The sequence below is a fragment of the Chroicocephalus ridibundus genome, chromosome Z (genome assembly GCF_963924245.1).
Source record: "Chroicocephalus ridibundus chromosome Z, bChrRid1.1, whole genome shotgun sequence".
Classification (NCBI taxonomy): domain Eukaryota; kingdom Metazoa; phylum Chordata; class Aves; order Charadriiformes; family Laridae; genus Chroicocephalus; species Chroicocephalus ridibundus.
Genome location: NC_086316.1, coordinates 49,426,087 through 49,451,705, shown reverse-complemented (window position 1 = coordinate 49,451,705; position 25,619 = coordinate 49,426,087). Strand labels below are relative to the sequence as shown.

General features: G+C 40.1%; 1 protein-coding gene across 1 annotated transcript in view; it reads right to left on the bottom strand.

Moving 5' to 3' along the window:
• Positions 1 to 20,420: 20,420 nt before the first annotated feature.
• MLLT3 (MLLT3 super elongation complex subunit) overlaps positions 20,421 to 25,619 on the bottom strand; it is a 130,496-nt gene continuing 125,297 nt past the window's right edge. Inside the window, exon 12 of the mRNA XM_063320973.1 lies at positions 20,421 to 22,061. Coding sequence (XP_063177043.1) covers positions 21,930 to 22,061 — 132 coding nt within the window. The 3' untranslated portion in view covers positions 20,421 to 21,929. The remainder of the gene's footprint in view (positions 22,062 to 25,619) is intronic.

Here is a 25,619-nt window from a genome sequence, read left to right as displayed (position 1 = left end):
CATTTGTTATACAGCCTTTAGATGTTTTAAGGCCAGGGCATCATTATCATCTATGCATTGCAGATCAAAGACTTAAGAAGTGTGGCTTAAGATGTATTTTTTAAACCAGAGCTTGTGGTACAATGTCAGCAAGATATGCAGGATAAGAACACAATAGAAACAGTGTTCATTTCTATTTATTCCTTTAGAAAAACAACCAAACGTTAAAGAACAGGTTTCATGATAACATTAAAAAAAAAAAATTGGAAGCATACTGTCTCTCACTTCCAAATTTTGATCTACATTTTGATTACTGCTTGATTGTAACTTCCATTTGGCCTGCTGAATCAATACTTTACACTTACCATAAGGTAGTAGCTCAATGAATAATAACCCCAAAGATGTCAAAGTGACACGGTAAACACTCTTTTGAGACTGTCTTTAAAGCGTTAATAGTAGCAGGCTGTTGCCTACTAACTTTGATTTATTATATTCTGTTTCCTAGCATGAAATTATAAACCATTCAGACTATTACCACATTTCAATAAATATTCATGGATTTCTTTATTTGCAAATAGAAGTCTATCAGGGAATGGATTTATTAGAAGGCAGTGAGTTCATGAGCCAAGTATTGAGAGAACTGCTTATAGTAGACACTCTTCACACTCCGATCTGGAGGAGATACTCCATGGGGCATAAGTCCCTGGCTTTGGTCCTTATTGTCCCAGCTACCTATCTACATGGTCTTTAGTCTGCTATTTTTACAGAAACACTGGCTATGTAAAGCTCGATTTTCAGATAGGCTGAAAATTTACTACAGCAACCAAAGTCAAATGTTCTCTAGGTTCAGGAATAATATAGGAAGACCTGGCCCTAATACAATATTACACCTTACACAGTTGCTTGCACCTGTTTAAAACTGAGGTAATGAAACCTGTATCTTGAGCTGAACAGTACTTTGTACTCTATCCAAAAGTGAAGGAAAGCCATGAAAATGCTGTAATCGGTTTCACTGAGTTTATGACCAAGTTCTTTGAGGCCAACAGTTATAGTAGAACTACCAAAACTATTCACAGGAGTTTTATTAATCATACAATTCCATGCTGCCTTGGTGATCATTTTCTCTCATGTTTCTGGGTGGGTTTTTCACAGGAAAAATTCAAAAGAATTTTCATTGATTGCCAAGCAATTGGCTAACTGTATTGCATGCTCCTCAGTGTACAATGATTTCACAAGGCATAATAGACTCCATGATGGTCTTGGCTAAATTTCATTACAAGGCTATAAAACAGTTCCATGGATGAATTTGTTAGACTTGGGTTATATATGTACCAATGCAAAAACACCCACCTAATGTGGTTAGCTCTTGTTTCTACATGCAATGCTGTCATGACATAATATGACAAACCATAGAAGTGATGTACCATTTAACCATTTTCCTCCTGGGTCTTTGTGCTCTTGATGTCTGAAAGATGCATCACTTCCCAGTGGCCTTAATTGAGTATCACAGTCTTTTTGACAGTGCAGAAACACAAAACGCCACACCAGCTTATAGCAGCCTTTTGCTTATAGCAAAGAAGTCGTGAAGCATCTTTTCTTTCTTTTTTTATGCTCCTTCCAGAATTGTTGATGACACTATTAAAACTGTAAAAGTGCTAGTAAAATAAACTACATAAATAATACATTTTTAAAAAGTATTACATAGAACTTGGGCAAGTTTCACCAGCATGTCTGTAGTGTACAAGTCAGTTGACATGAAATGTGTTATTTGATGAAACAGCACAGTAAACTAGAGACTAGCTAGTTCTAGTTAGTAAGAACTAGAGAAAGTTCTTACTTTCTAAGTGTTTCTTACTTTCTAAGATACTTTGTGCAGTATCAGGGTCTGATGCAAGCCTACATTGTGCCTTTTTACTAGCCCTAAGGAAAAGGGTCTCAAATGATCATGTCATCTGTGCAAACACTCTGCCTCACTTCCTGCAGGAGTAATGTCTGAGACCTTGCTGAGGGAAAAGGAATCATCTATGAAAAGGCGGCATTTCTCGCACCCTGCTCGGAAAAGCAGAGACCTGCCCAAGGATGACAGCTCTGCCAGTGGCCATAGGGAGGTTGTGGGGGCTTGTTGAGTGTGGGAAACTCCTAGAGGAATGAGGGAAATGCTCCAGGAAAGACTTCGACTGCAACTCGTAGCTTACATCAGACACGACGGATGTCCTGCTTTCTGCAGGACAAATCCACTATTGCATCAGCTGCTCCAGCCTCCAGCTGGATGGTTTGGACAATTGTCCAATGCTCTTATGCATTGCCAGTTACAAGTTGCCAGATCCATAAATGCTCCTAATATTCATTTAGTAGTGTAAACACCCACTGACAAAAGAAAGTTGAGTTCCCCTTGAAACATCTTCTCCACTTATGCCCTGCAGCCTCTGTATACTGACTTCCACAGTCAAGAAGCGGTTGACACAAAAAAAGAAATGTGTGGAAGTCAGACTTTGGTTAACATTTTATCTTCAAGATCCCCATGTCCTCCCATCCTCCTGAACTAGACACATAAAATACTCATAAAAGAAGGTGAACACACCCTTCAAGGAGTTTTATTTACCAAAAAAAAAAGTGAAGTTTCAAAAAGCCAAATCTACTCTACATTTCTTCAGCAAAAAAAGCCTGTGATCTTCTCCTCCATTTCCATTAAATATGAGGTAGCTCAGAATAAGTCGAGGGGGATTTAAAATCTGAGCAATATTATTCACTGTGCAGATGTCTATTTTATCCAATTATTTGCATTATGATCCATAGCAAAAGAGATTCCCTTGCCTTTAAAAACAGAAAAAATAATACATGTGAAGCTAGATGCAGAACACAACTAACAACCCAGTGCAGGTGCATCTACTGGGGAACATTGCCAATAACTTGAGAATTTTGGCATTTGGTTTTACAGGAGTGAGGGCCTGAGCCACGCAAAGTGATCGGCCAGTCCTTTGGCTGAGATGGGGGCCCACTGGCTCCTGGACACAAAGGTGGTCCATGACAGCCACTTTTCGTTAGTGTGCTTTCTGTATTTCATTGCTCTTCACTGAGCTTTTTCAATAAAAGAAAGCAGAAACGAAGTAGGTGGAAAGTTTTCACTGTTCATTTTACTCACTCCATCTTGTTCACTAGCTACAAAAGGAAAATAAAGACAGACTTAGTTTCTCTTCTTTTCCTCCTTTTTAGTCTTATTCCCCACTCCCCAAATGTGTCAACAAGTTGTTCCTGTGCATTGTTAATGGCTGAGAAACAACCACCTTGGCTAGAGAGTAAAAAGAAAGACTACGTCCTGAAGTCTGGGGTTCATAACTCAACAGATTTCCTGTAAAAACTAGTTAATCCTTATTTGTCAGCTATGCGGTTTCCTTTACCTTCCTCTCAAAGATTTTCAGTGGCTCCTGTGAGAAACGAGGCATTGGACTATAAACACCTCAGCCTGACAGGGATTTCAGCATCATAAGCAGCTAAAATGAGCAGTAGTATAATAATTATATACTCGCCATGGTCTCACATATTAAACCTCCTAGTCTCCTCTAAGCAAGAAATTGGAGACTCTTTCACCTCACATTATTTTTAAGAGGTTGTGGTAAAAATTATCATGTAACCAAGCAAAATATAATGTATGTTTACACACACATACAAACACACGTATATACACACATACAAAAAAAAAGCTGTAGCACTACCTTGCTTTCAAGATTGCCCTGGGGGGAACAGCAACTGGCAACATTCAAGCGGTTGTTTTGCCTATTTTAGCATTTATAGGCCAGAGTCTCGGCGCAGGGCTGAATCTAATTAGCATAAATGCAGCTACATGGAGATCAAAAAACACAAAGATGTTTCAAAGATTGCAAAAGCTGGAAGAAAAGGTTTAATTGAATGCAACCACATTGTTCCATTAGTTTGAAGAGAAACATAAACAATCTGCAGGCTTCTAGGTATCTAATTCCATTTTAGGAAACCTAAGACCATGAACTCTCACTTGCTCTAAAGGGAATAACACAGCAACACAAGGCACTTGCTGGCATAGAATTACTCACACTGTTCAAAATGCCTATAAGTAGATTAATGTGTGTTGTGCCATTACCTTCAAACACTCTGATTCTCCATGTCTCACAGCGTTGATGCAATATCCATAGCAAGATTGCACAGTAAAACAAAGCTAGAGGACAATAAAAACCATATATTCAGCTGAGATAACTTTCTTTTATGCCCTGCATATTTATGCATCATTTGTTTTTAAAATCAAATTTCACTCAACCGACCACCCGCCTAGTTTCCTACTGCAATTATATTTTATTGCTCTTTGAAAGAGCGGGGTCACAATTATTAGCCCCTAGTAAATTTCTACATCCTCACCAAAGTCAGTGGAGAGACCTTTCTTCCACGACCAAACCATTGCATCTCATGTAATTTAAAAGCTGGTGTCTGTATCTTCTTTAATTCTTTTATCCAGGCTTTAATTTTGGTGCAGTGTTAGATGTGTGTGATGGCATGGAGGAAACACAGAGCCTGCGGGCGGTGGGAAAGGTGAGGAGATGGGGGAGGGAGGAGGACAGAAAGGTGAGGGCACTCCTCGAATTACAGATGGGGTTATGGTGTCAGACACAGCAAAGCAAGCTGATTGCTGTTAGGGGCTGCAGACCTGAGGACACCAGTGACACCAGTTCTCCAAACAGCTCTTTGGACACTGGCGGCCAGGGGTTGGTCGTGCATGGCTGGGGGTTCTCTGTCACGGGGGAAGCAGCTCTGCACAGAGGAGAGAGCAAGCTGGAGACCACAGCTATCCAAGGAAAAAGTCACTTCAAAGTCTGAACAACCTTCAGGTCTGCGTCAAGTGCCGTTAGCGGTGTCAAGAGACGGTGGTGGCATTTGTTTTATATAAACTCACTACCTGGGACACTGCAACACAGTATTTTCAGTCTCCTGTAGGCAAGTACTTTCCTTAAACGCCAATTTTAAAAAGCAGTAAGCTGAAAATAAAAGTCTTACTGTTCATTTTATGTCCACAGCCCACTGCTGCTGAAGGAGCATTGCAAATGCCAAGCTGACCTAGAAAGCCACACATCCTGTTCCACCTCGCTATTACTCTCCTCCTTGACAGCTTCCATCCTGATCTTTGAACCAAGAACAGGACACAACAGTAAAGACAAGAATCAAAGGAAAAGGGAAGAGAAAGGAACCAAGACTGAAATAAAAGCATGCTAGGAAAAAGAACTTTCTTAACTTTTTAAAAAGCCAGTACATGATTAATGTTTCAAAGAAATTTTAATGAAAGACAAAAGTCTTGAAACTACTTAATATTCAAAATCAGTAACAGACTCATGTTTGCACATGCATCTGTATAAACGGTATACACATTTACTCATGAGCCCTCACAAAGGCATTTAAATATGATTTAATTGTTCCTTTTTTCTCCCCCCCCCCCCCCCTTTTTTTTTTAACTACTGAAACCATATCCTTTAATTGCGTGCCAAGGCCTGAGAGAGTTTAGTGGCACTTGAAAACATTGCCCAAATAAGCAAACCAATTAGATTAATTGGCACCAGAGGTACTCTGTGTTTTTGGATAGTACACAGATGGAAAAAAAAAACTTCAATGCTTAGTAGTTTTAAAGCTGTATTTGTAAAGCTTTGTTTTCTTTAAGGAGTCTCTCTATGTATCATGCTGCTGTTGATTTTCAGAGAAGAGGAATGGGATGTACGCATCCTGTCACAACGTGCATCTACAAAATATCTTCCAGACCCAAAAAAGCAGACTCTGAAAAATACTTATCACTTCCCATTTTCAGTCACAAAACTACTCAGAAAATGTACTGTGTATGCAGAAGAGGGGGTAGAGGAGAGGTACACAGAACAACCCCTCAAATAATTAGCAGATTATTTATATTCATATTTCAGCAGTGCCACAAACAAATAAATGCTTAGGCTTACACATAGGTTCCAGGTTCCAACTTCCAAAGGTTCTCTACTTTTTCAGTCTTTTATTCTTTAGTCCTCAGCTTGCAATATCCTAGGGAATTTCAGTAGGAGCTTTCTTTTGGGGTTGTCAACATATAATCTTTAAAGGTACTCAATATTTTACAGCACCACATGCCTTCTACATTCCTCTGTTGCTAATTAGGAGTTCAGACTATCTGCATCTTATGCAACAGTCACACAAGGCAGCTGCAAGTGGTCAAAAGACTCCCACAGTTGCAGTAAGTGGCTGGGCATCATGGGATGAAACAGCTAACCCAACGGCTATTGCAGAGTTGGTGGCATATTTGAGAAATTAGTAGCTCTTTTGAGAACACCTCATACCTCTGAACTCACTCCATTTAACTGAGAAGCAATGAAAGAAAGAACTGTCTGACTGCAAATTAATAATAAAAACAGCTCCAGAAGTCCCCTGTGAGGTAAAAGAATACTCCCACTTTACCTTACTAAAACTAGCAGTGAAAAACTAAGAGTCTGATGACAGTCACAGAGAAGCATTTTGTGGAAGCAGCATTATTTTCCAACAGTCCTTCCCAGCAACTACTGCTGTGCATAAATTTGTGTCTCTTCGCCAGACTTGCAGTGAGCTGGGAACATACTGTCAGCTCAGCAGGATTGGTAACTTGGTGGCAAGCAGTTAGCAAGGGTAGAGTAGTTGCAGTCCTAAGTTTTCAAAATTCTTAAAAAAAATTAACTTAACTTGACTACATAAATGATCCATGACTTTGGTCCCATAGAGCACTATAAGGGAAAGGGGGAAAAAAATTCCAAAACCTTCCCATGACAGCTATTTTCTTGCTATAGCACATGTTTGTAGCATCCAGTTTGTAGTAACAGGATGATGAGATCACTGATCATGGACCCTGCGCACTTCAAAACCCAGGCAGATCTCCTACTTTACGAGGACTTGCTATGATATAAGAACAGGCTACGGCCCATGTACAAAAGAAAGAGGATTATTTTGATCACATGTGAGATAATCCTTCCCAAATGGGTGTCAAGAGAAGATGTCGGGAAAGACTGAATTTCTTCATGATAAGATCACTAACTATCCTCAGCTTTCAATGCTCAAATGTGAAAACACTTACCTTGCAGACCCTTTTCAATGAATGCGCTTTTGCATTCATGCTTCCAGGCCAAGGTCTGTGATGGTATGGCACTGTCTGGAATCAAACCTGGGCTGTCTAGACAAGGAACAATGAGCTAATGGAGACTCATTGAAAGAGAACAGTATTTGATTCTGTTTCAATCATTTGATCTATTTGTTTCCAGAAGCACAGCTCACAGATTGAATAGGTTGGGGTTGCTTACTTTCCCTGGTACAATAGTGCTTTTGAAGCTGGTGCGTTGACTACAACAAATTCAATGCAATCGCTACTGGGCTTCTCAATTTATTTTTTTTTTTGTTGTTGTTGTTTTTAGTAGCTGAACTATATCTTATTTAGATGATAAAATTCTTCATGATGTTGAGACAGGTGTGGAGTGCTGTGTCTACCCACCATGCTGTGTAAGCAATACTTTGATCTCTAAAGTATAATAAAAGTGATTTACAGTGAGGGACAATAAGCGATTTAATAACTGTTTCAGTTAGGGCTGTAGGGTATATAGTAAACGTCTTGCCTGCAAAACCTATTTCAGCTACTGTGGCTCTCGGCAGATCCATAAAAACTCATGTGTTTAGTTACTTAAATTTAGACATGAAAAAAATTCTCCTGAAAGTTTCAGATGCTGTAAAGAGACCACACAATTAACCATTAATTTAACCATTAATAACCATTAAATTTTCATTAAAAGATTTATTTCTATGCAAACAACAATTAATGCTTTCAGCAATAGTAAGAAAATACAACCCCAAAACCCCAAGTGATCACTAACAAAGGATAGTGGTTGGGCTTTTGTGATAAGAAAAGTTAATAAAAAAGCCAAACACCCCAAGCCTTTAGGCAAACGCAGCATACGAAACACTTAAATATTTTCAGGCATATCATGGTTTCAGACTAGTTCTGCAAATCCAGTATTTGCTACAGCAAGTGTAGCAAATTGAGTGAGTTCTCTGTATGCTCTCATGGTGAGACGTAAAAAATAAACATTAACATGCTCTAGGTGACTTCTTTACTCTTCATTTTCACCATTTATCAGACATCTCTGGGGACCATTGTGAAGATTATGTATCAAAAATATAGGGACTAACTGCTGTATCTTTATTGATTGAAGTCAGATCTCATGCTCCAATATTTGTATATACTCAGGCTACTTACATTAAATAGGAGGAGCATGGGTATGATTCTATAGGCCCCGTACTATGGTACATGATTTGGGCAATACAGGAGGATACCCACTACAGTGACAAATACGTAAAATACTTAGGCATGTGAAGAAGAAAACATGAAGAAGTAAAAGCCTCAGTGACTGTGGGACTCTTTAGAAAAGGGATGTTAATGTCACTCATACACTGTGGAAAGTTTTACCGTGTTGTTTTGGCAAAAATCTTCAAATGGTTGTTATTCCTGTGCACTTCCATAGATGGCAGAACAGTGAGGTTTTACACCTAAAACCCTTAGTGCTTTTCTTTCATCTGAGAAAACAGAGTGCAAGCCCTGACTTTGCTGCTTTTAAAGATAATATTCAATACAGAATATGTTAGACTAGTTAAAAAGAAATTACTTCTCTCTCACCTTTCAGCATCTGGGGTTGAAATACAAGACAGAATGGCCTGAGTGCTATTTTTTGTTTCTGTTGTTTTGATAAGGAAAAGATAAAAAGAAAAAAAAACCACCACAGATAAACCGAAGGATTACCAATAGACATTAAGTAGGACACAATGAGTCAGTAGCTCTGCTGAGTTTATCAAAGACACCATTGTTCTGCCGCACAACAGGGGCGAAAGGTTAATCAGAGGTAAGAGCATACTAAAATTTAGGGACCGGAAAAGATATTAAACCTTCTGAAATATATCAAAAGCTCACTTTTGAACTTTTTCACCCTGCTTCTTTGGCATCTTCACCTCCCCTGGAACAAATCAAGATATCCTGATCTCATTAAAAGACTGCTTAACTTGCTTTTCTCAGAAATGTATTCCATACAGCCATCATGCACAAAGTGAAGAAATACTGACAGTTTTCTATATTGACTTAATTTCCTAGGACACAGGCCTCATCTGTGTTTCAGCTTTTGAACACCATAAAAAGTTGTGGTAGTTTCACGTTTAAAGCCCCTGTACCAGGATCTTGAAAGTGTCCACAAAACTACGCCTGATACTCTTCAACTTAAAAATATGCTCTGAAGATTAGCCCCGCAGTCCCATTTTCCTAGTTTATGTCTTCCTTTTTCTGCTTCCCACTACTAAATTAGCATGCCTTCATACACATCAGCCCTTTGATTTTTTTCTTCTAATGAAAGTAAACTTTAACGCCAATGTTAATGCCTCATCCTCCCTCACCTCAGTCGCCCATTTGTCAACACCCTGCATTCCTGTCTCTCTATAGCTCAGTCTCCACCCCTAAGGATTTCTTCTGGTATTCCCCTTAGCAGCACCAGAGCTCATTCCCTCCTTTCTCTTAGCAGACACACAGTACCCTTCCTCTCACCTGTGTGCCTCCAGGCAGAGCAACTGGGGAGACAATGTTCGCTGTTCTTGTCACAGCTCCCTGGTGAGGGCACTCCATGAGTCCCCCCTTCCCTTCAGGAGACAAAGCCTGTAACTTCAAGAGGGCATTTATTAATCAGTTTTCACCTTTGGTGTTACGACTATTCATGCTTTCAAACAAAGCATCTTCCCCTTCTTCTTCATGTATATACCTGTACCCTTCGCACTGCACCGACACTGCGAATGGGTATCTTACCCATTTATTCTACTCTCTCTGACCAGCATGGTGCTTGAACAGCATGTGTTAAACGTTTCACCAGTTTTCTAATGGTCCCATTTCTGTTATCTTCTCCTCCCAATTTAGAGGAAATTAGACATTTATAACTCCTTAATTTAGAACACATTCCAGTTGAGTTCTCAGTGCTCAAGGGCAAGATGTTTTTTACTGGTCAATTTTGAAATACAGTGACTACTGAGTGCTCTCAAAATGGTTTATATTTGTCTTGGCTTCAATTGAAGTCTAGAGGTCACATTTGGACATATATTTTCCGACCTCCCGGACCATGCTGGTCTTCTCTCTCTGGTGACTAGTGATAGGACATCAGGAAATGGAATGAAGCTGCGTCAGAGGAAGTTCAGATTGGACATTAGGAAATGGTTCTTCACCAAGAAGGTGGCGGTCACTGGAACAGGCTCCCCAGGGAGGTCGTCACAGCACCAAGCCTGTCAGAGTTCAATGAGTGTCTGGAGGTTGCTCTTATGGTTTAATGTTGGGTGGTCCTGCAAGGGGCAGGGAGTTGCACTCGATGATCCTTATGGGTCCCATCCAACTCAAGATATTCTATGATTCTATAATTTCTCACAAACTACTTCAGTAAATCAAACAAATGTCACACTAGAAAAAATGAGGAGAGAGCATGTCCATACTCTGTACTTTATGCATCTAGATTAAGCACAGAACATGCAGTTAAATTAGAAAGTTAAGTCGCAGTTAATGGAAGAAGAAAATCATGCCTGCAGGTAGTGAAAGAAAAGCAGGGTCCAATTCAGAGGGTCAAAGTTAGGTACTAAATTATGTAAAATTATATAGTTTAAATAGCCCAAACTGGACACATAAAATGAAGGCAAGGTTAATGACTTTAGGGACAGGGAACCACACACAATTTTCTGTCGTGTAGCATTCTCAGATTAAAATCAAAAGTCATTTAGACCTGAGGCTGTAGTTCAGCTACTCACAGTTGGGAACAACTGCAAGAAATTCAGCATTATGTTATGGAGATGCTCAAAGTAAATAATCACTAATGACACATTGGACATGAAAAATCATTCACCAGATCTCCTGGAGCCAAACAGATACTACCCTTGTTTTTTAAGTTTTCTACTTATCATATCATCATCCTCAATTTCTTCAAGTCTTTCTATAGCTTGACTCCAGTTTTACATTTCACCTTTTATGGTAAAAGCAGTCACTGCAGCAAAGATTCTCTCTCTTGAGAGAACTTCCTAGCCCAGCAAAAATATCGCCGAGGAGTTTTTCTGTACTTCTTATACCTCCTTGATCTTTCTGCAGAAGCCAAAGAAGACAACAGTCCTCTCTGACCCTTTATTTTACACAGCATTCATTGCTAAGCAAACTTTACATTTGATTCATTAGTTTAAATTTATATACCACTGTGTTCCTTGCTGTTGCTTCTGAAAAAAAAAAAAGGGGGGGGGGGAAGGATATGTGTGGCCCAGTTTTCTGGCATCTACCTTGAGAGACAGTGGGGGAAAAACCAATATAATAACTGTATCACTAATTTCTCTGTTTATTTATCTTCAGATCAAGGATGCATCCTCAGGTCTCTTCCAGACCCTTTGTGCTGCAAGAAGAAGAGACAGAAAATCCTTGTAACTGGTTACCTGGCATCCCCATTCAAGCGAAGAAATCCCCCAGGCTGGATGATGGATGCTCTTCCTACTCTAAACTGCACAGTACCCCAGATCAGGTTATATATGATCAAGCTTTATGATCTGGTAACTGTCCCACTCTTAATTACCCAGCTTCTACTTATTGGCCACAGACACAGATAAGGCTGTGGAATACTCAGTGCCTTCTTCACCTTTGCCTTCACTGAAAGGGTCTCCCAGGCCTCTGTGCCTACGGCCAGGGTTCAAGGAAGAAAGGAGCTACTGGGAGCAGATGAGGATTGCGTCTAACATCTCTTGAGAAATTCTGACCCCCATGTGTCCACAGGACCTGAAAGAATGTATCCAAGGGTGCTGAGCAAGCTGGCTCACATCTGAGCACAGGTACTCCCTAACATCTTGGACAGGTCACGCAGCTTGAGAGAGTATCTTCTAATGACTAAAGAAAGGCAAATGTGGTACCCATCCTTAGAAACAGTGAGAAGGTTGGTCAGCTGAACTATAAGCCAGTTAGCATCTTTTCAGACCTTGGGAAATTCATGTAGTGAGTCCTCTTGGAAATCTCTTCCGGGCACATGAAGATGGTGGTGGTGGCAGGTAATGAAGAGCATGTATTTACCAAGAGTAAAAGGGAGAGCAGTGGATGTCATTTACCTCAGCTTTAGCAAAGGTTTCAACCTGTTCTCCCATGGTATTTTCATATTTAGGTTCAGACATCATTGTCTGGGTAGGGAGACACCCTGGTTGGGTGGTCAGGTTTAAAGGCTGACGATTAATGGTTTGTGCTCTACCTGGAAGCCAATTACAGGTGACACTCTTCAAGAGTCTCTGTTGTGATCTGTCCTGTTTTACACCTTTATCAGTGACCTGAAGGAGGAGATGGAGTGCACCTGCCTCAGCTTTGCTAACAACATCAAGTTGGGGGAAGGCTTTAGTCAAATACTTGAGAGCAGGGCTGCATGACCTAGACAGGTGAGAAGAAAGAGATGACAGTGACACGTGAAATTCAGCAAGGATGAATGCTGAGCTCTGGCCTGGGAAGGCAGAGCCCTGCAATGATGCAGGCTGCGTCCAGGCAGCAGCTGTGGGGGAACAGCCAGGCAGCAAGCTGAGCAGGTGCCAGCCATGTACACAGGCAGCAGCTGGGACCAGCAGCAGCATGGCATGAGCAGCATGTAGCCCTAAAAGCCAGGGGAGGGATCATCCCCTCTTCTTTGCGCTCAGACCACATAGGGAATAGTGCCTCAAATGCAGGAAAAACATTGATAGACTGGTGGGAGTTGAGGGAAGGCCACCAAGATGGTGGGGCTGGAGCCTTTGCCCTGTGAAGAGAGCCTGTGGGACTAGGTCTGGTTCAGCTGGGAGGAGGGACAGCTTTGGGGGCACTCAAAAGCATCCCAAGCGCTGACAGGAGGGGATGGAGGAGACGCAGTTGGGCTCTTCACAGTGGTGTGTGGCAGGAGGGCGAGAGGCAGCAACACAAGCTGAAACACGGTAGGATCAGGCTGGAGATAAGGAGAAGCCTTTTCCCTATGAGAACACAGCATGGCGGTGAAGCCAAGGCCCAGGGAGGCCTTGTCTCCATCCTCGTCTCCTCTGAGGGGAGCCTGTTGACAAAGCATTCTTACTTCAGGAAGCATCATGCTCACAGGCTCTGATCCTGCTGGGGGCCCCCGACATCTGCTGGAAAAGTGGCACAGCAAGCTGTAAGCAGTCCAGAATACTCTTGGAGAGCATTTCTTAATCCAGGTGATAGACAGCCCAACCAGCGAACTGGTACTACACCTGCTGCTTACCAACATGGATAAACTCATTAAAGATGCCAAGTCTGGTGACAGCCTGGGCTCCAGTGATCATGCCTTGGTAGACTTCATGAACTTGAGATATATGGGCCAGGTGAAGGGTATACCTCAGGACCCTGAATTGTAGGAGAGGATACTTTCAGTTCTTTAAGGAACTAGTGGATGGGACTCCCTGAGAATCTGCCCTCAGGGAATAAAGTGCTGAACAGAACTGGCAGCTCTTTAAGGACATTTTTATTAGAGTGCAAAAGCTCTCGATGCTCATGTGTAAGAAATCAAGGAAGGAATGCATGAGACCACCATCTATGACTCCAACTAGGAGTAAGGACCTCCTAGTCAAACTAAAGTGTGAGAAGAAAACACACATGCAGTGGAACAACAGACATATATCCTGGGAAGCATATAGGGATGCTGCCTGGATGTGTAGGGATGGGATCAGGAAAGCTAACGTACATTTGGACCTGAATTTGGCAAGAGATGGGAAGAATAATACAGGCTTCTATATTTGCCAGAAAAGGAAGACGACAGAAAATGTACCCCCCCTGTCCTTTATAGGTAATACAGAACTAGTGACATTTGAGAAGGCTGAGGTATTCAACATTTTTTTTTGCCTCAGTTTTCAATGGTAATCTCTCTTCCCACATCTCTCAAGCCTCTCAACCTCAAGGCAGGGACTGAGGGAATGAAGTTCCTCCCATCCCAAGTCAAGATATGTTTCAAGACCAACTGAGGAACCTGAACATACATGATTCCATGGGACCCAAAGAGATGTATCACAGGTTCCTGAGGGAATTGACTGATGTAGTTGCCAAGCCATAGCCACTCTCCACCATATTTGAAAAGTTATGACAGTTAGGTGAAATCCTCAGTGACTGGAAAAAGGGAAACATCACACCTATTTTTAAAATAGGTAAAAAGACTATGATGGGAACCAATGACGAATCAGCCTCACCTCTGTGCCTGGTAAGATCATGGAAGGAATCCGCCTGGAAGATATGTCAATGCATATGGAAGACTGGGAGGCAATTAGAGACAGCCAACGTGGCTTCACCAAGGGCAAATCTAATGGTCTAAGACTAAGCTAATGGTCTTCTACAATGCAGTGACTGCATCAACGGAGAAGGGAAGAGCTATGTATGTCATTTACCTAGACCTCTATAAGGCCTTTGATACAGTCTCCCATAACATTCTTGCCACTAAACTGGAAAGATTATAGTCAGTGTCAGCGTCCAAGTAGGAACCAGTAACAAATGGTGTACCTCCCAGGGACTAATACTACTTAGTATCTACATAGACAGTGGGATTGAATATAGACTCAGCAAGTTTGCTGATGACATCATACTGAGTGTTGCTGTGGATTCACTGGGATGCCACAGTGGAGGGAAGGGATGCCATCCAGAGGCATTGACAGACTTGAGGAGGAACCTCATGAGGTTCAACTAGGCTAAGTCCAAGGATCCTGCACCTGGGTCAGGGCAATCCCCAGTATCAATACAGACTGGGGGTTAATTGATTGAGATCAGCCCTGTGGAGCAGGACTTGGGGCTACTGGTAGACAAAAAGCTGAACATGACCCAGCAATGTGTGCTCACAGCCCAAAAAGCCAACCATATCTTCTGCTCTGCTCTGGTGAAACCCCATTTGGAGTACTGCATCCAGCTCTGTGAGCTCTCAGCACATGGAAAGACATGGACCTGTTAGAGCAGGTCCAGAGGAGGGTCAGAGGGCTATGCATTAGTAATTATATAAGAAGAAACATTATCATTAGTATAAAATCTACAGCTAACCAAGCACATTTGGACTGTAAGGCAGTGTATCTAAGTTGTTGAAAAGGCTCCTTTAAAACGATTTCCATCTACTGTTAATAGAGGGAGATCTGTACCAGCTTTGGTCCTTGGAGAAAAACTCTTATCCAGGAAAAAAACCCCAAACTTGTTCTTAAAGGAACAGTGACATAACGTTTATAAGAGTGTGCCTGGATGCTCAAAGTAACATTTAGTTTCCTTGGACACTCAGTGCATGAGAAAGGCCCAATACCAAGAGGTTACCAAACTGTTTGGCAAAAGCCCCTTGCATGGAGAAACCATGGGGATGGACCAGGTGACCTCTCAAGGGCCCTTTCAACCTCAACAATTTCGTGAAACAGACTCAATCTTGCTTTCCCTGTTTCAACTCCTTTTGAAGAAGAAACTATATATGCAGTGTTGATTTAGGCCCTGAAAGGTTCGGCAGCTGTCTAATGCATCACACTGTCAAGGTAATAGCTTGATTCCTGATGTTTTATTGTTAACCACTTTTACAGTGTGAACCAGAAAGGAAGGAAGACACTGCACATGGATGGAAAGAGAACAACTCTCTCTCTCTCAAAAAAAAAAAAAAAATAAAAAAAATCTGTAACTGCAAAAGAGTAAAGGATAAAGAAAATTTATCGAGCAACCGACATTGTGGCTAATTCTGAACATAATTCAACTTAAAGCAAGGCACTGCAGAATTCTGTTGCACAATTGCAATACGGTAGCAAGTGCCTACTCTAGCCACTCACTCCTAATACCTGTGACAATGCAAACAGAAAGGTCTGTTGAGCACAGAAAAGTCCCAGCAGACACTCACTCATAACAATTCATTTTTACATAGGTGGTGTGCAGATGTCCAAGGGAGTTTAGGGAAGAGACAGTCAAAAAATAATTGAGTACCTTAATCACTTGCTACACAGGCTGAGATAGTCTTATTCACACATTTCTATAATAATAAAAATAACATTTCTAGGCTGCACTGCCTGCAGTGGTCCAACAGACTATCAAGCGCTCCATCAAGCCACATCCTAAGCTTAGATGTGTACACTTTCATGGAAGCTTCATTCTAATTCATCCTCTTATTATGCACTGTGCTAACAAAAAGTTACACTAATGAAAGCAGTATTAACTTCTCATATGTAAGAGAATTTTTGAAGGAAAACATTTCAAATTCTTATAGTTGTTGGACCAAACTACAAAATAAAAATAATAATAAAAAAGCAATTACTACCATGTTCCACTTGTATCTTCTCATGTCCTGCCCAAAGAAAGCAACAACCACAACAAAATAACCCCACCCCAAACCTAATCAGGTCCCTAACAAGCAAGAAACTTCTGGGTGGGGACTAACATAGTTGCAAAAACTAATTCAAATATTTAGATGAATAGGGAAAGTGAAAGCTTAGCTGCCCATGAAACTGAAAGAAAACTGCTTTATCTTGGATAGCCTGGTTGGTGCTGCCTCAGCCTATCCCGAATGCCTCTTCTCCACCGCTCAAAAACGAAGCCCTCCTGTGGCATTTTGTACTGTTTTCTAGACCACCCACTCAGATGTGGATACACAAACCACATGTGCTAGCAATGTCTGCCCTGCACTGAAAGTAATATCAGCATTACGACCTTATTACTTGCACAGCCAGGGTTTTAATACAACTTATTTGTCTTCTCAATACCTTTGATTTCTTAATGGTTTGTATGTAGTGTCTCTACTGGCCATTAGATGCTTAAGGATTTGAAAGGGGAATATAACTTGGAAAAAAAAAACAAACCACCTTTATCGGAGTTAAAATATTTTTAGTGGATTTTTCTTCCCCTTCGTCAGAGACAGGCTTTATTTCTAGGTCTTACTGAAAAGATGTAACTGACAGCTTCATAAACCTACTATTTCCTAAACAGAACCCAGACCTTGAATTCTGTCTCTCTGTGAGCAATGATATAAGGTAATAATTTATTCCTGTGATGAGAATGGTAAAGTTTAATACTGGAAATTCCGGCTTTATAACATCAGTTCTCTGAAGAAACATAGAAAAATGCAAGACCCATTTCATGTGACATTCAGGAAAGGGTTCCTTCCAGTCAGAATTATACTGAATGATGATGAAAATAGATCTGCTGTATTCACAGACCTACATTTGACTTCGTTTAAATGTCTAAACTGGGAAAATTAAATGAAGAATGAAAAAATGCTAAGATTATCACTTTGCAGTAAAATCAATCAGGCTGAGGTAAACCAGAATATATGTAAAGTGTAATATTCAAACAAATGTTAAACAGACATTAGTATCTCAAACCGTAAGACAAACTTAGATTTTTGTAGGATGCTACAAAACATCTCTCTCTCATCAAGGCAGCAACAACACAATTATTACAGCCCTGAACCAAAGAAGCTGCCACTCTGCAAGCTGTCACCCCGTCTTACGGCAGACAGAACTGCTGACCAGCAAACTGTATTGTCTATGTTAACGTAAGAAACCACATGCAGCAACTAAGAGATCTCTTCTTACTTTTTTTTTTTTTGTCCTTAGTTCTGCCCTGCCCCCCCCCATCCCCAAAGTGTATTGTTCTCACTGTGGTAATACTTCTCTCTCCTGCCTAGCCACAGCGGCATTTCTTGCTGCTCAAGTAAATGCAAGGCCCTTGTAAGATTGTGCTTTGATGTTAATTTATCTGCTCGCTCAGACACAGAGCCAGCCTTGAAATATCATTGGTTTAGCTGCGCTAATGCACCGATTACCTGCCAAGCACACGCAGAAGCACTGCAGATATGACTGCTAGTGCCCATCACATGTAAGCCTTTTAATGCCCAACAGTAAAGCTTCTTGGTACAGTATACAGAATAGCTTCCTGGTGTACACTACACTCTACTATATACTGCTTCACAGTTAAGAAAACTGTTGTGGCTTATGAAAACACATGCCTGCATTTTTTAAACTCTAAAAAGTTTAAACTTTTTAAACAGTTTTGCATTGCTTATTTTTGCAATTCCTGCTAGCTCCTGTTATGGCTGCAAGACATTAATCTTCACTACGAGTCTCAATTTCAGTGCATTGCACTGCAGCCAACTGTGCAAATCAATGGACCAATGAGCAAACACAAAAATAACAAGTCCCTCTATAGACTGAAACAAGAATTTTCTAAAAGATACACTGTTTGCAGTTAAACTGCAAGTAGTAAAAGATGGGATATGATGTGCATGAATGAAGACCGCATGAAGCAAATTAAACATCCTAACAGCACAGCACGTCTGGAGTAAGATAATGCATGCAACCACAGATTTCTCTTAAGACCGTTCCTACAGCTTTCCCGTTCTTATTGCAAACTAAGTAATGGGGCTTGAAATCAACAGGTTGTTCAAGAGAGCCCAAAACACTAGTACAGCTCCTAAGAAAACAAGATTATACTTACCAAGTAAGGACCAAGGACCCAAACCAGATTGTGAATATCCTTTATTTCACTGTGAGAATGGGAAAGGAGGAGAACAAGTCAGGCAAAACCCAACAACTTTTGATTTCCTTCCCCCAGACTAGAAGAAACTAATATACACTGGGGCTCTCCAAATGCACTGTAGTGTGTGTACTCTACTTCTGAAAGAACAGACTTAACCTAAAAACACCCAACCAATGAAAAGAAGAGAGAGAGAAATGATCAACCATCTCTTATGATCCAAAGGCTGAAGACTAAGCATGGGATTTGTTTTGCCATGGAAGACTCTCCTCACTTCAGTGTATGGCCCCACCTCCTTTGTTGCTCTTTCTCTTCAGCGTGGACTAAAATAGCCTTCAAATCTAGACGATACTGAAACTTCTGTAAAGCTTCTCAGTGGATTAGAACTTTTAAGAAGATATTAAAACTTGTCTACCCAATTAGACATCAACTTTCTGAGGTGAAAGTGGTGAGACAAAACCTGTTCTTAATATTAGATACAACTACTGTTCTAATAACAGTGATTCACTGAAGCTGAAAATTATGTTTTAGACATTGCAACTTATTGCTAACCTCTGTCCGGTCACCTCAATGAATTAATCCAAATTCTCACACGTAACTTTGAACCACCTGATGTTAAGTAAAACTCCAAAACATTTATTGCCAAAACACTTTAACCCATCCCAAAGATCAATGCTCGTATATGTTAAAGACTTGGAAGGGTATCTTTTTATTTTTTCTTTAAGAGAAATATGAATGCCTGAAATTAATTGAACAAGGATTTATTTTGTTTCCACATACAAAATTAGACAAAAACAGCTATTTTTTCTTTAAATTTAGATCAACACTTTGTAATTCTTATTCTATGAGAATTTTGTGGAAAACGTCAGATGTACACACACAACTTCAGTTTATCTTCTTCCCTCTCCCACAGAATTAGAAAGTTTAAGAGTTTAAGGATAATCCACAATTTGCATGAAATTCAGCAGTAACTTGATACTGGAATTGCTGTCATCTCTCTTTTATGCCTATTCTCCTATTTGCTGTTTTCTTCAACCCCTGTTCTCAGTGTACAATAAAGCTTACCTAGTATTTCAAGGGTAAAACGATTCATTTCACCCTTTCTAACAAAACAGTGCAATATTCAAACTAGGAGTATCGTAGGATTCTTCCCCTCCTGGAACTCAATGAGTTTTTACCACAAGATTTAGTCAAAAACGTCAAAATGGGTAAAATCCCATATGTACCAGGTACAACTAAAAGATAGGAAGTTGAACACACAATAGTAGACCAAAGGTTTTTAAGGTTGTTTTACAGTTCCAAACATTTTCATATAAAATAATCAATAAAAATTGAATTTTATCCCCTTCACATGCACCCCTCCCCACCATCACCTGCCTTATGTCAAAAGTAACTTCAAAATTACACTCCACTCCCCGCTTCCTCCCCAATTGCACATTAAGACATGGACTTAAAAGAACAACATAACACTTCAAGTATGCTTCGTGCCAATCGTCAATAAGAGTCATAACATTACTGAAAAAGTACACTTGTTCTTGGGAAGCCTGAGGACTTCCTGTGGAGTGTGGTCAAACTACTTTTTAAATAAGAAAAAAGCCCCCCAACCCAATCCATATCCCACCCTCTCAAAAAGAGTAAAGTGTAAAATTTTCTTTGGACTTAAAGAAACAGTATTAAATTTACCATCTGAATAAGAAATAACCCCAATAGGAATTTAGTTTTACAGTGCTGCACAAACTGTGCGCATGAAACAGTAAGTCATACAGATACTACTGTTCAGCTCTACACATACAGACTACACATGGCATATAAGCATACACATGACATACTGGCCTGTCCAGAAACAAGATACATTTTTAAGGCTGGTGAACCTGAATAAACCTTTGCATCCAGAAGTATTTTTTCTCTTTTCATTGAGGGATTTGAACTTGTAATGGAAGGGTGATAACCGGCAGCAATATGAAAGCACAGAGCATCGATGTGAAACTGAGTACACATCCTCTCATTTGATCATGCACAAACAAGAATCCTGATTTTAAGGAATAATGGATGGTATGAAAGAATACTCATTTTTATAGACAAGAAATCCTTCTGGAAAAACAAACAGGTTATTGAACAGATTGAACAAAATCTGGAAAGTGTGAAAAGCATATATGCATGTGTGTGTATGTATATACACACATACACAGGTGTGTGTATATGTGTATATACACACACATATATATGTATTTATTCCAACATGTAACTGTATAAAACCAGATTTTCTTGTTTTCAAATAGAAGGTTTTAATTTAGCAGTTGTAGAAACAAACAATAACAAAACCAGAAACAAATCCCCAAAATAAACTAAGCAGACCATATACTATATGAACAAACAAAAATGTTAAGCAAATAGTTTCATGGTAAAAGTGAGTCACACACTGGCAGCAGAAGTTGAAAGTCGTAGTAATAAATAGCTCCAAATTAAGAATTTTCTACAACATTTCTTTAGCAGACAGGACCAGAATCCCCTCTTTTATGATGATCCTGCAGAACATCTTCACTCATATATATTTAGTTTTATAACATTAAAACAGACACAAGAATGTAGACTGCAAAAAATGCTGGATTCAGGACAGTATACATAACATTTTTGTTAAAAGTCCCACTGTTTTTTTCACTAAGGCTAGACAGCAAGTCATATGATCCTGTTTGGTGCATTTTCTACCATGGTCAAGATCAATACCTGGACAGAGCCAAGGACCTGCGGTCCAACCTGCTGTGGTCTAACCCACTGTGGCAGATGGGAAACAAAATATAGGACCACTCTTTAGTCCCCAACTTTGTATCTTGTTTCCTGGAACCGTGGAAGTGTTAGAACAAAGTGGTGTTTCAAGTGACTAGAGAAAGATAGCAAGAAATGGCATTTTAAGATGAATAAGGTTACTAGGCTTGTGATAGTACTGCATCAAAAGAGCACAGATGGGACCCCACTACTTGCAACATCTGGTAGTGTCGTTCAATGGCTCGTTGACTTTAGAATACATGTATGCAATAATAAATAGATCAGTTATGTAGTAAGGCAGTGTGTTGAACATGCATTCATCTTGTGGACTGGAACACCACAGAGAGAGATACATGATACCATACACATTCATTAAGACCAAGTTTTTTTTGTTTGTTTTTTTTGTGTGTTTTTTTTGTGTGTTGGTTTTTCAAGGCTATCCAGGCAAACTTCCAGAGCATTTTCTTCTTGAGAAGAGTGGTCCTCTGAGTCTTGTCACTTTTCCTCTCCCTTATCAAGAGATGATGACTGGCTTTAAGGAAAAATAAAACTGAGGAGGCTTGTTTTATCCCCTCCCCCTCATGTTGGTTGCATCATTCTGAATGTTTCATTTAAAGAACAGTTTTTGATACAGGCAGACGCTGAATCCTCAAGAGGTTCCAGATGTTTCCAGATAACTCTGTAGTTTACGGACTGTGGTTTTGTCCAGTGAGCAAAGATCAAAGTCAAACGTTGTATTTGTGATATGGAAGTGTCCAGTTTCTTCTATAAGATTCACTATCTGAAAGGAAAGAGAAGATGCAGTTGAAAATTTCAGCAGTTTTACATGCCCACTGAATGTACTAACATGCCACTAAGTATCACATGAAAGGCATAAACAAGCCCAATTGCCACAGTGCTTGCAGGTTAAACAGTTATCCTCGTCACTCACTCCCTTTCTGACACAAACTACAGCCCAGACTGCAGTACCTCAGGTTTTCTTTAGATCATCATCAACCACAACGCCAGCCTACCCATCTGCTGTTCCAGCAAACATTACCGTTGAACTATTGAGGATATATTTTTCAAATGTTAAAAGAAAATCTGCATATTTTCTAATCAGTCTTTAAAAAACCCACACAAACCATAGAGCAACATCCCCCACTCCACCTTCTTCAAGCCCACACAAATACAAAAACCCAAGTAGATCTCTGGCTGGAATATTACTGTATGCATAGCTACTAAGCAGGTTACTTCAGAAATAACTGCCATAAGCCTTTCTGCAAGCAAGGGAAATAAATAAATCCTTATAGAATCTAGTCCATAGCAAACAAAAAAACGTATTCAAGAGCTCTCACAGCAACTGTTAGTTCACATACTAGCAGTTACTTCTTGAGTAACAGACTTAAATCAGTATTTTTTTAAACCAAATCAGCCATGAAAGACTCCTACCAGTGGCATAAGATCACTTCTTCTGGTGACTATTTAATATATAATCATGGATTTCAGTCAAACAGGAAGCATAAGAGCTGTCAGGAGTTCCTGACAAGAACAGGGACTAAAACATCTCTCCTACGAAGAAAGGCTGAGAGAGATGGGACTGTTCATCCTGGAGAAAAGCAGACTCAGGGGGAGTCTCATCAGTGTGTACGCTGGGGTGTAAAGAAGATGGTGCCAGGCTCATTCCAGTTGTGCCTCGTGACAAGAGGCAATGGGCAGGAATGGAAACACAGGAGGCTCCCTCTGAACACTTCTTTCCTGTGAGGGTGACCAAGCACTGGCACAGGTTGCCCAGGGGTCTCTATTCTTGGCGATACTTAAAAGCCATCTGGACATGGTCCTGGGCAACTGGCACTACATGTCCCTGCTTGAGCATGGGGAGGGTTGGACCAGATGACCCAGAGGTCCCTTCCAACCGCAATCATTCTGTGATTCTGTGAAATCAACAGTACACATCTAACTCGTGCCTTTCTGCAGTTTTGGTATTTTTAGTCTCTGAACTGTAGTCTACATCTTTAAAGAGTGGTCATACTCAACAGTGAAATGCTGTAACCACTTACCGCAGATATGTTAAGTTCTAGGAAGTGCACCTACCTAAAAAAACCCTTCCAGCATCTTGGAAAGCCAAAGCGTTATTTGTCAGTGTCAACACAGTATGGCTATGAATCTCTCCTGTGCTGTTTCACTCCAAGATACAGACATCCCAAGGGAGCAAAGAGAAAGGCACCCCATCCAGAAGCAGGACACTACTGAAGGGTAGTGTCGTGGACTGACACAACATCACTCTTCTGCTCGGTCCTTCTGTGGCACTCAGGCTAGGCTCAATGTCCTGTTTGCACTTCTCAGTTTGAAATCCATTTATTTCTAGGGCTTCCACATACACGTCCACTGAAACGCTGCTGCTAGATATTCCTTGCTTGTTTGAGCTTTATTACTCTGACTGTTAATTCGTTTTCCACAGCTGGAGAAGATACAGATCTATGCAGATATGGTCTTAGAAAGCATACCTTAATGTCACAAATCTGGTAGGAATACACCAACTTGAAAAAAAAAATGAATTTAAACAAAATATTTTGTAATTTTCCACTCCCCATTTCATTACGTAAGCAGATAGTTTTTTTTTCTCCACAGACCACAGACGAAAAGACTATGTTGACGATACATGAAATAACTTCATGTGTATTGTCAGGCATGGCCTGACACAGCCCAGAGTGGATTAAACAGAATGGAAGCAAGATAAAATAGTAAGAGGAAAATGCCTGTTACAGTAAAAATCCCCCTTTCCAATCACCTCCCATTTTCCAGGTTGGAAAAAAACTAAAGTAAAATCCGTTTAATTTGGTTTGCAGTTGTCCAAAATTCTGAAAGTACTTAGGAACAATCCTGCTTTTATTAACACTTCATTTAAATTTGCTTTAATTCTTTTTCCATATGGGAATTTTTAGTCTAAAATCACAAACTTCATTTGTCCACTTGTTGATTCACAGATTCTTTTAACACTTTTTCCATTACCTACTGTTCTGCAGTTAACACAGGAGGAGAAAAAAATAATCAAATGGGGCAAAACTGATTGTTACCAGAACAAAACTTTGATATGTGTTATTTGTCATACTCATTTTTAGCACTTTCTTGAGCTTCATTTAAAAGAGAAGTGAAGGAGTCAATCAAGCCTCCTCTTGTAAAGTTAGGAATTTAATGTCAGGTTTGGTCTCCAAGTGTCCACATGTGTGATAAATAAATGGCTGCACAAGTAGTTTACAGAAGCCAAGGCCAGGAGGATGTAGCTATGCTGAACAATTCTGTCTAACGCTTCCTTGTGTTACGGAATATATGTGATTTTAGAAACAAAGATTACATAAAGTGTTAAAACATTTTTAAACAACACTGTATATTTTTAAAAATTGGTAAGTACTTTTATTGATCAAGTTCTGCTTTGGGCTTTTAAGCTCTAGACCAAGAGAAATATAAACATTTTAAACTTATCTATCATCCAGCCCTCAAGAAATACAGCCACGATGTCAGGGCACCTGGTAAATCAGACTGAAATGAACCCGAAAAATTTTAATGGATGTACAAAAATCTATCGAGATAAACTCAGACAGATCAATGAAAAACACCTGCCTGTGTGCCAGTCAATGAGGAATTAATAACTTGCAGTATTAGCATATGCACCCTTATGCTATTCAGATATACTTGAAAAAGAGTAAAAGTTTGAGATTAGTTGCCAGGAAGTCTGACAGTTATAATATTAAAAATACAGCAATAAAGTGTTTTATTCTGAGGGCTCAGGCTGCAAAGAACAAAAATATCCCATTCGTTTCTGCTGTAGTACACTTTGCTTTTCTGCTGTAATGTACATCTCTGTTTACATAATGCCTCTCCAGCCCAGTTTCATCATTATCCATCATAGTACAACTATTTATCTGCCTTTAAACAAGCAAATGTGTATGTGTGTTTAAGGAAGCCAAAGTGCAACTAATGACATAGTCATTTTTCAATTTATGGAGGGCTTTAAGCCATTTGATAGTTTCCAGACCTGCAAGCTGCCCCTTGAAGAAAATTCTCAGAAGATAGCTGCCATCTGAAGTTAAGCACCTTGTGGACATGAGCAATGTAATTTTCAGCGGTGCTGCACACTCCCAATTTCTTCCTTATGCCTGTGCTGTCTAGCGCACTGGCTTTAAGGAGATTTCTTTAAGGAGAATCTTCAAGGAGATTTGAAAATCAGAGGCAAAGTCTTACCAGAAGACTTTGACTTTCATGGGGTCATGCTAACCATCATCTGCACTGAAAATGCAGCGTTATGCACCCAGCTTTAGCCAGCCATATTTGAATATATGGGACATGCCATATTAACACC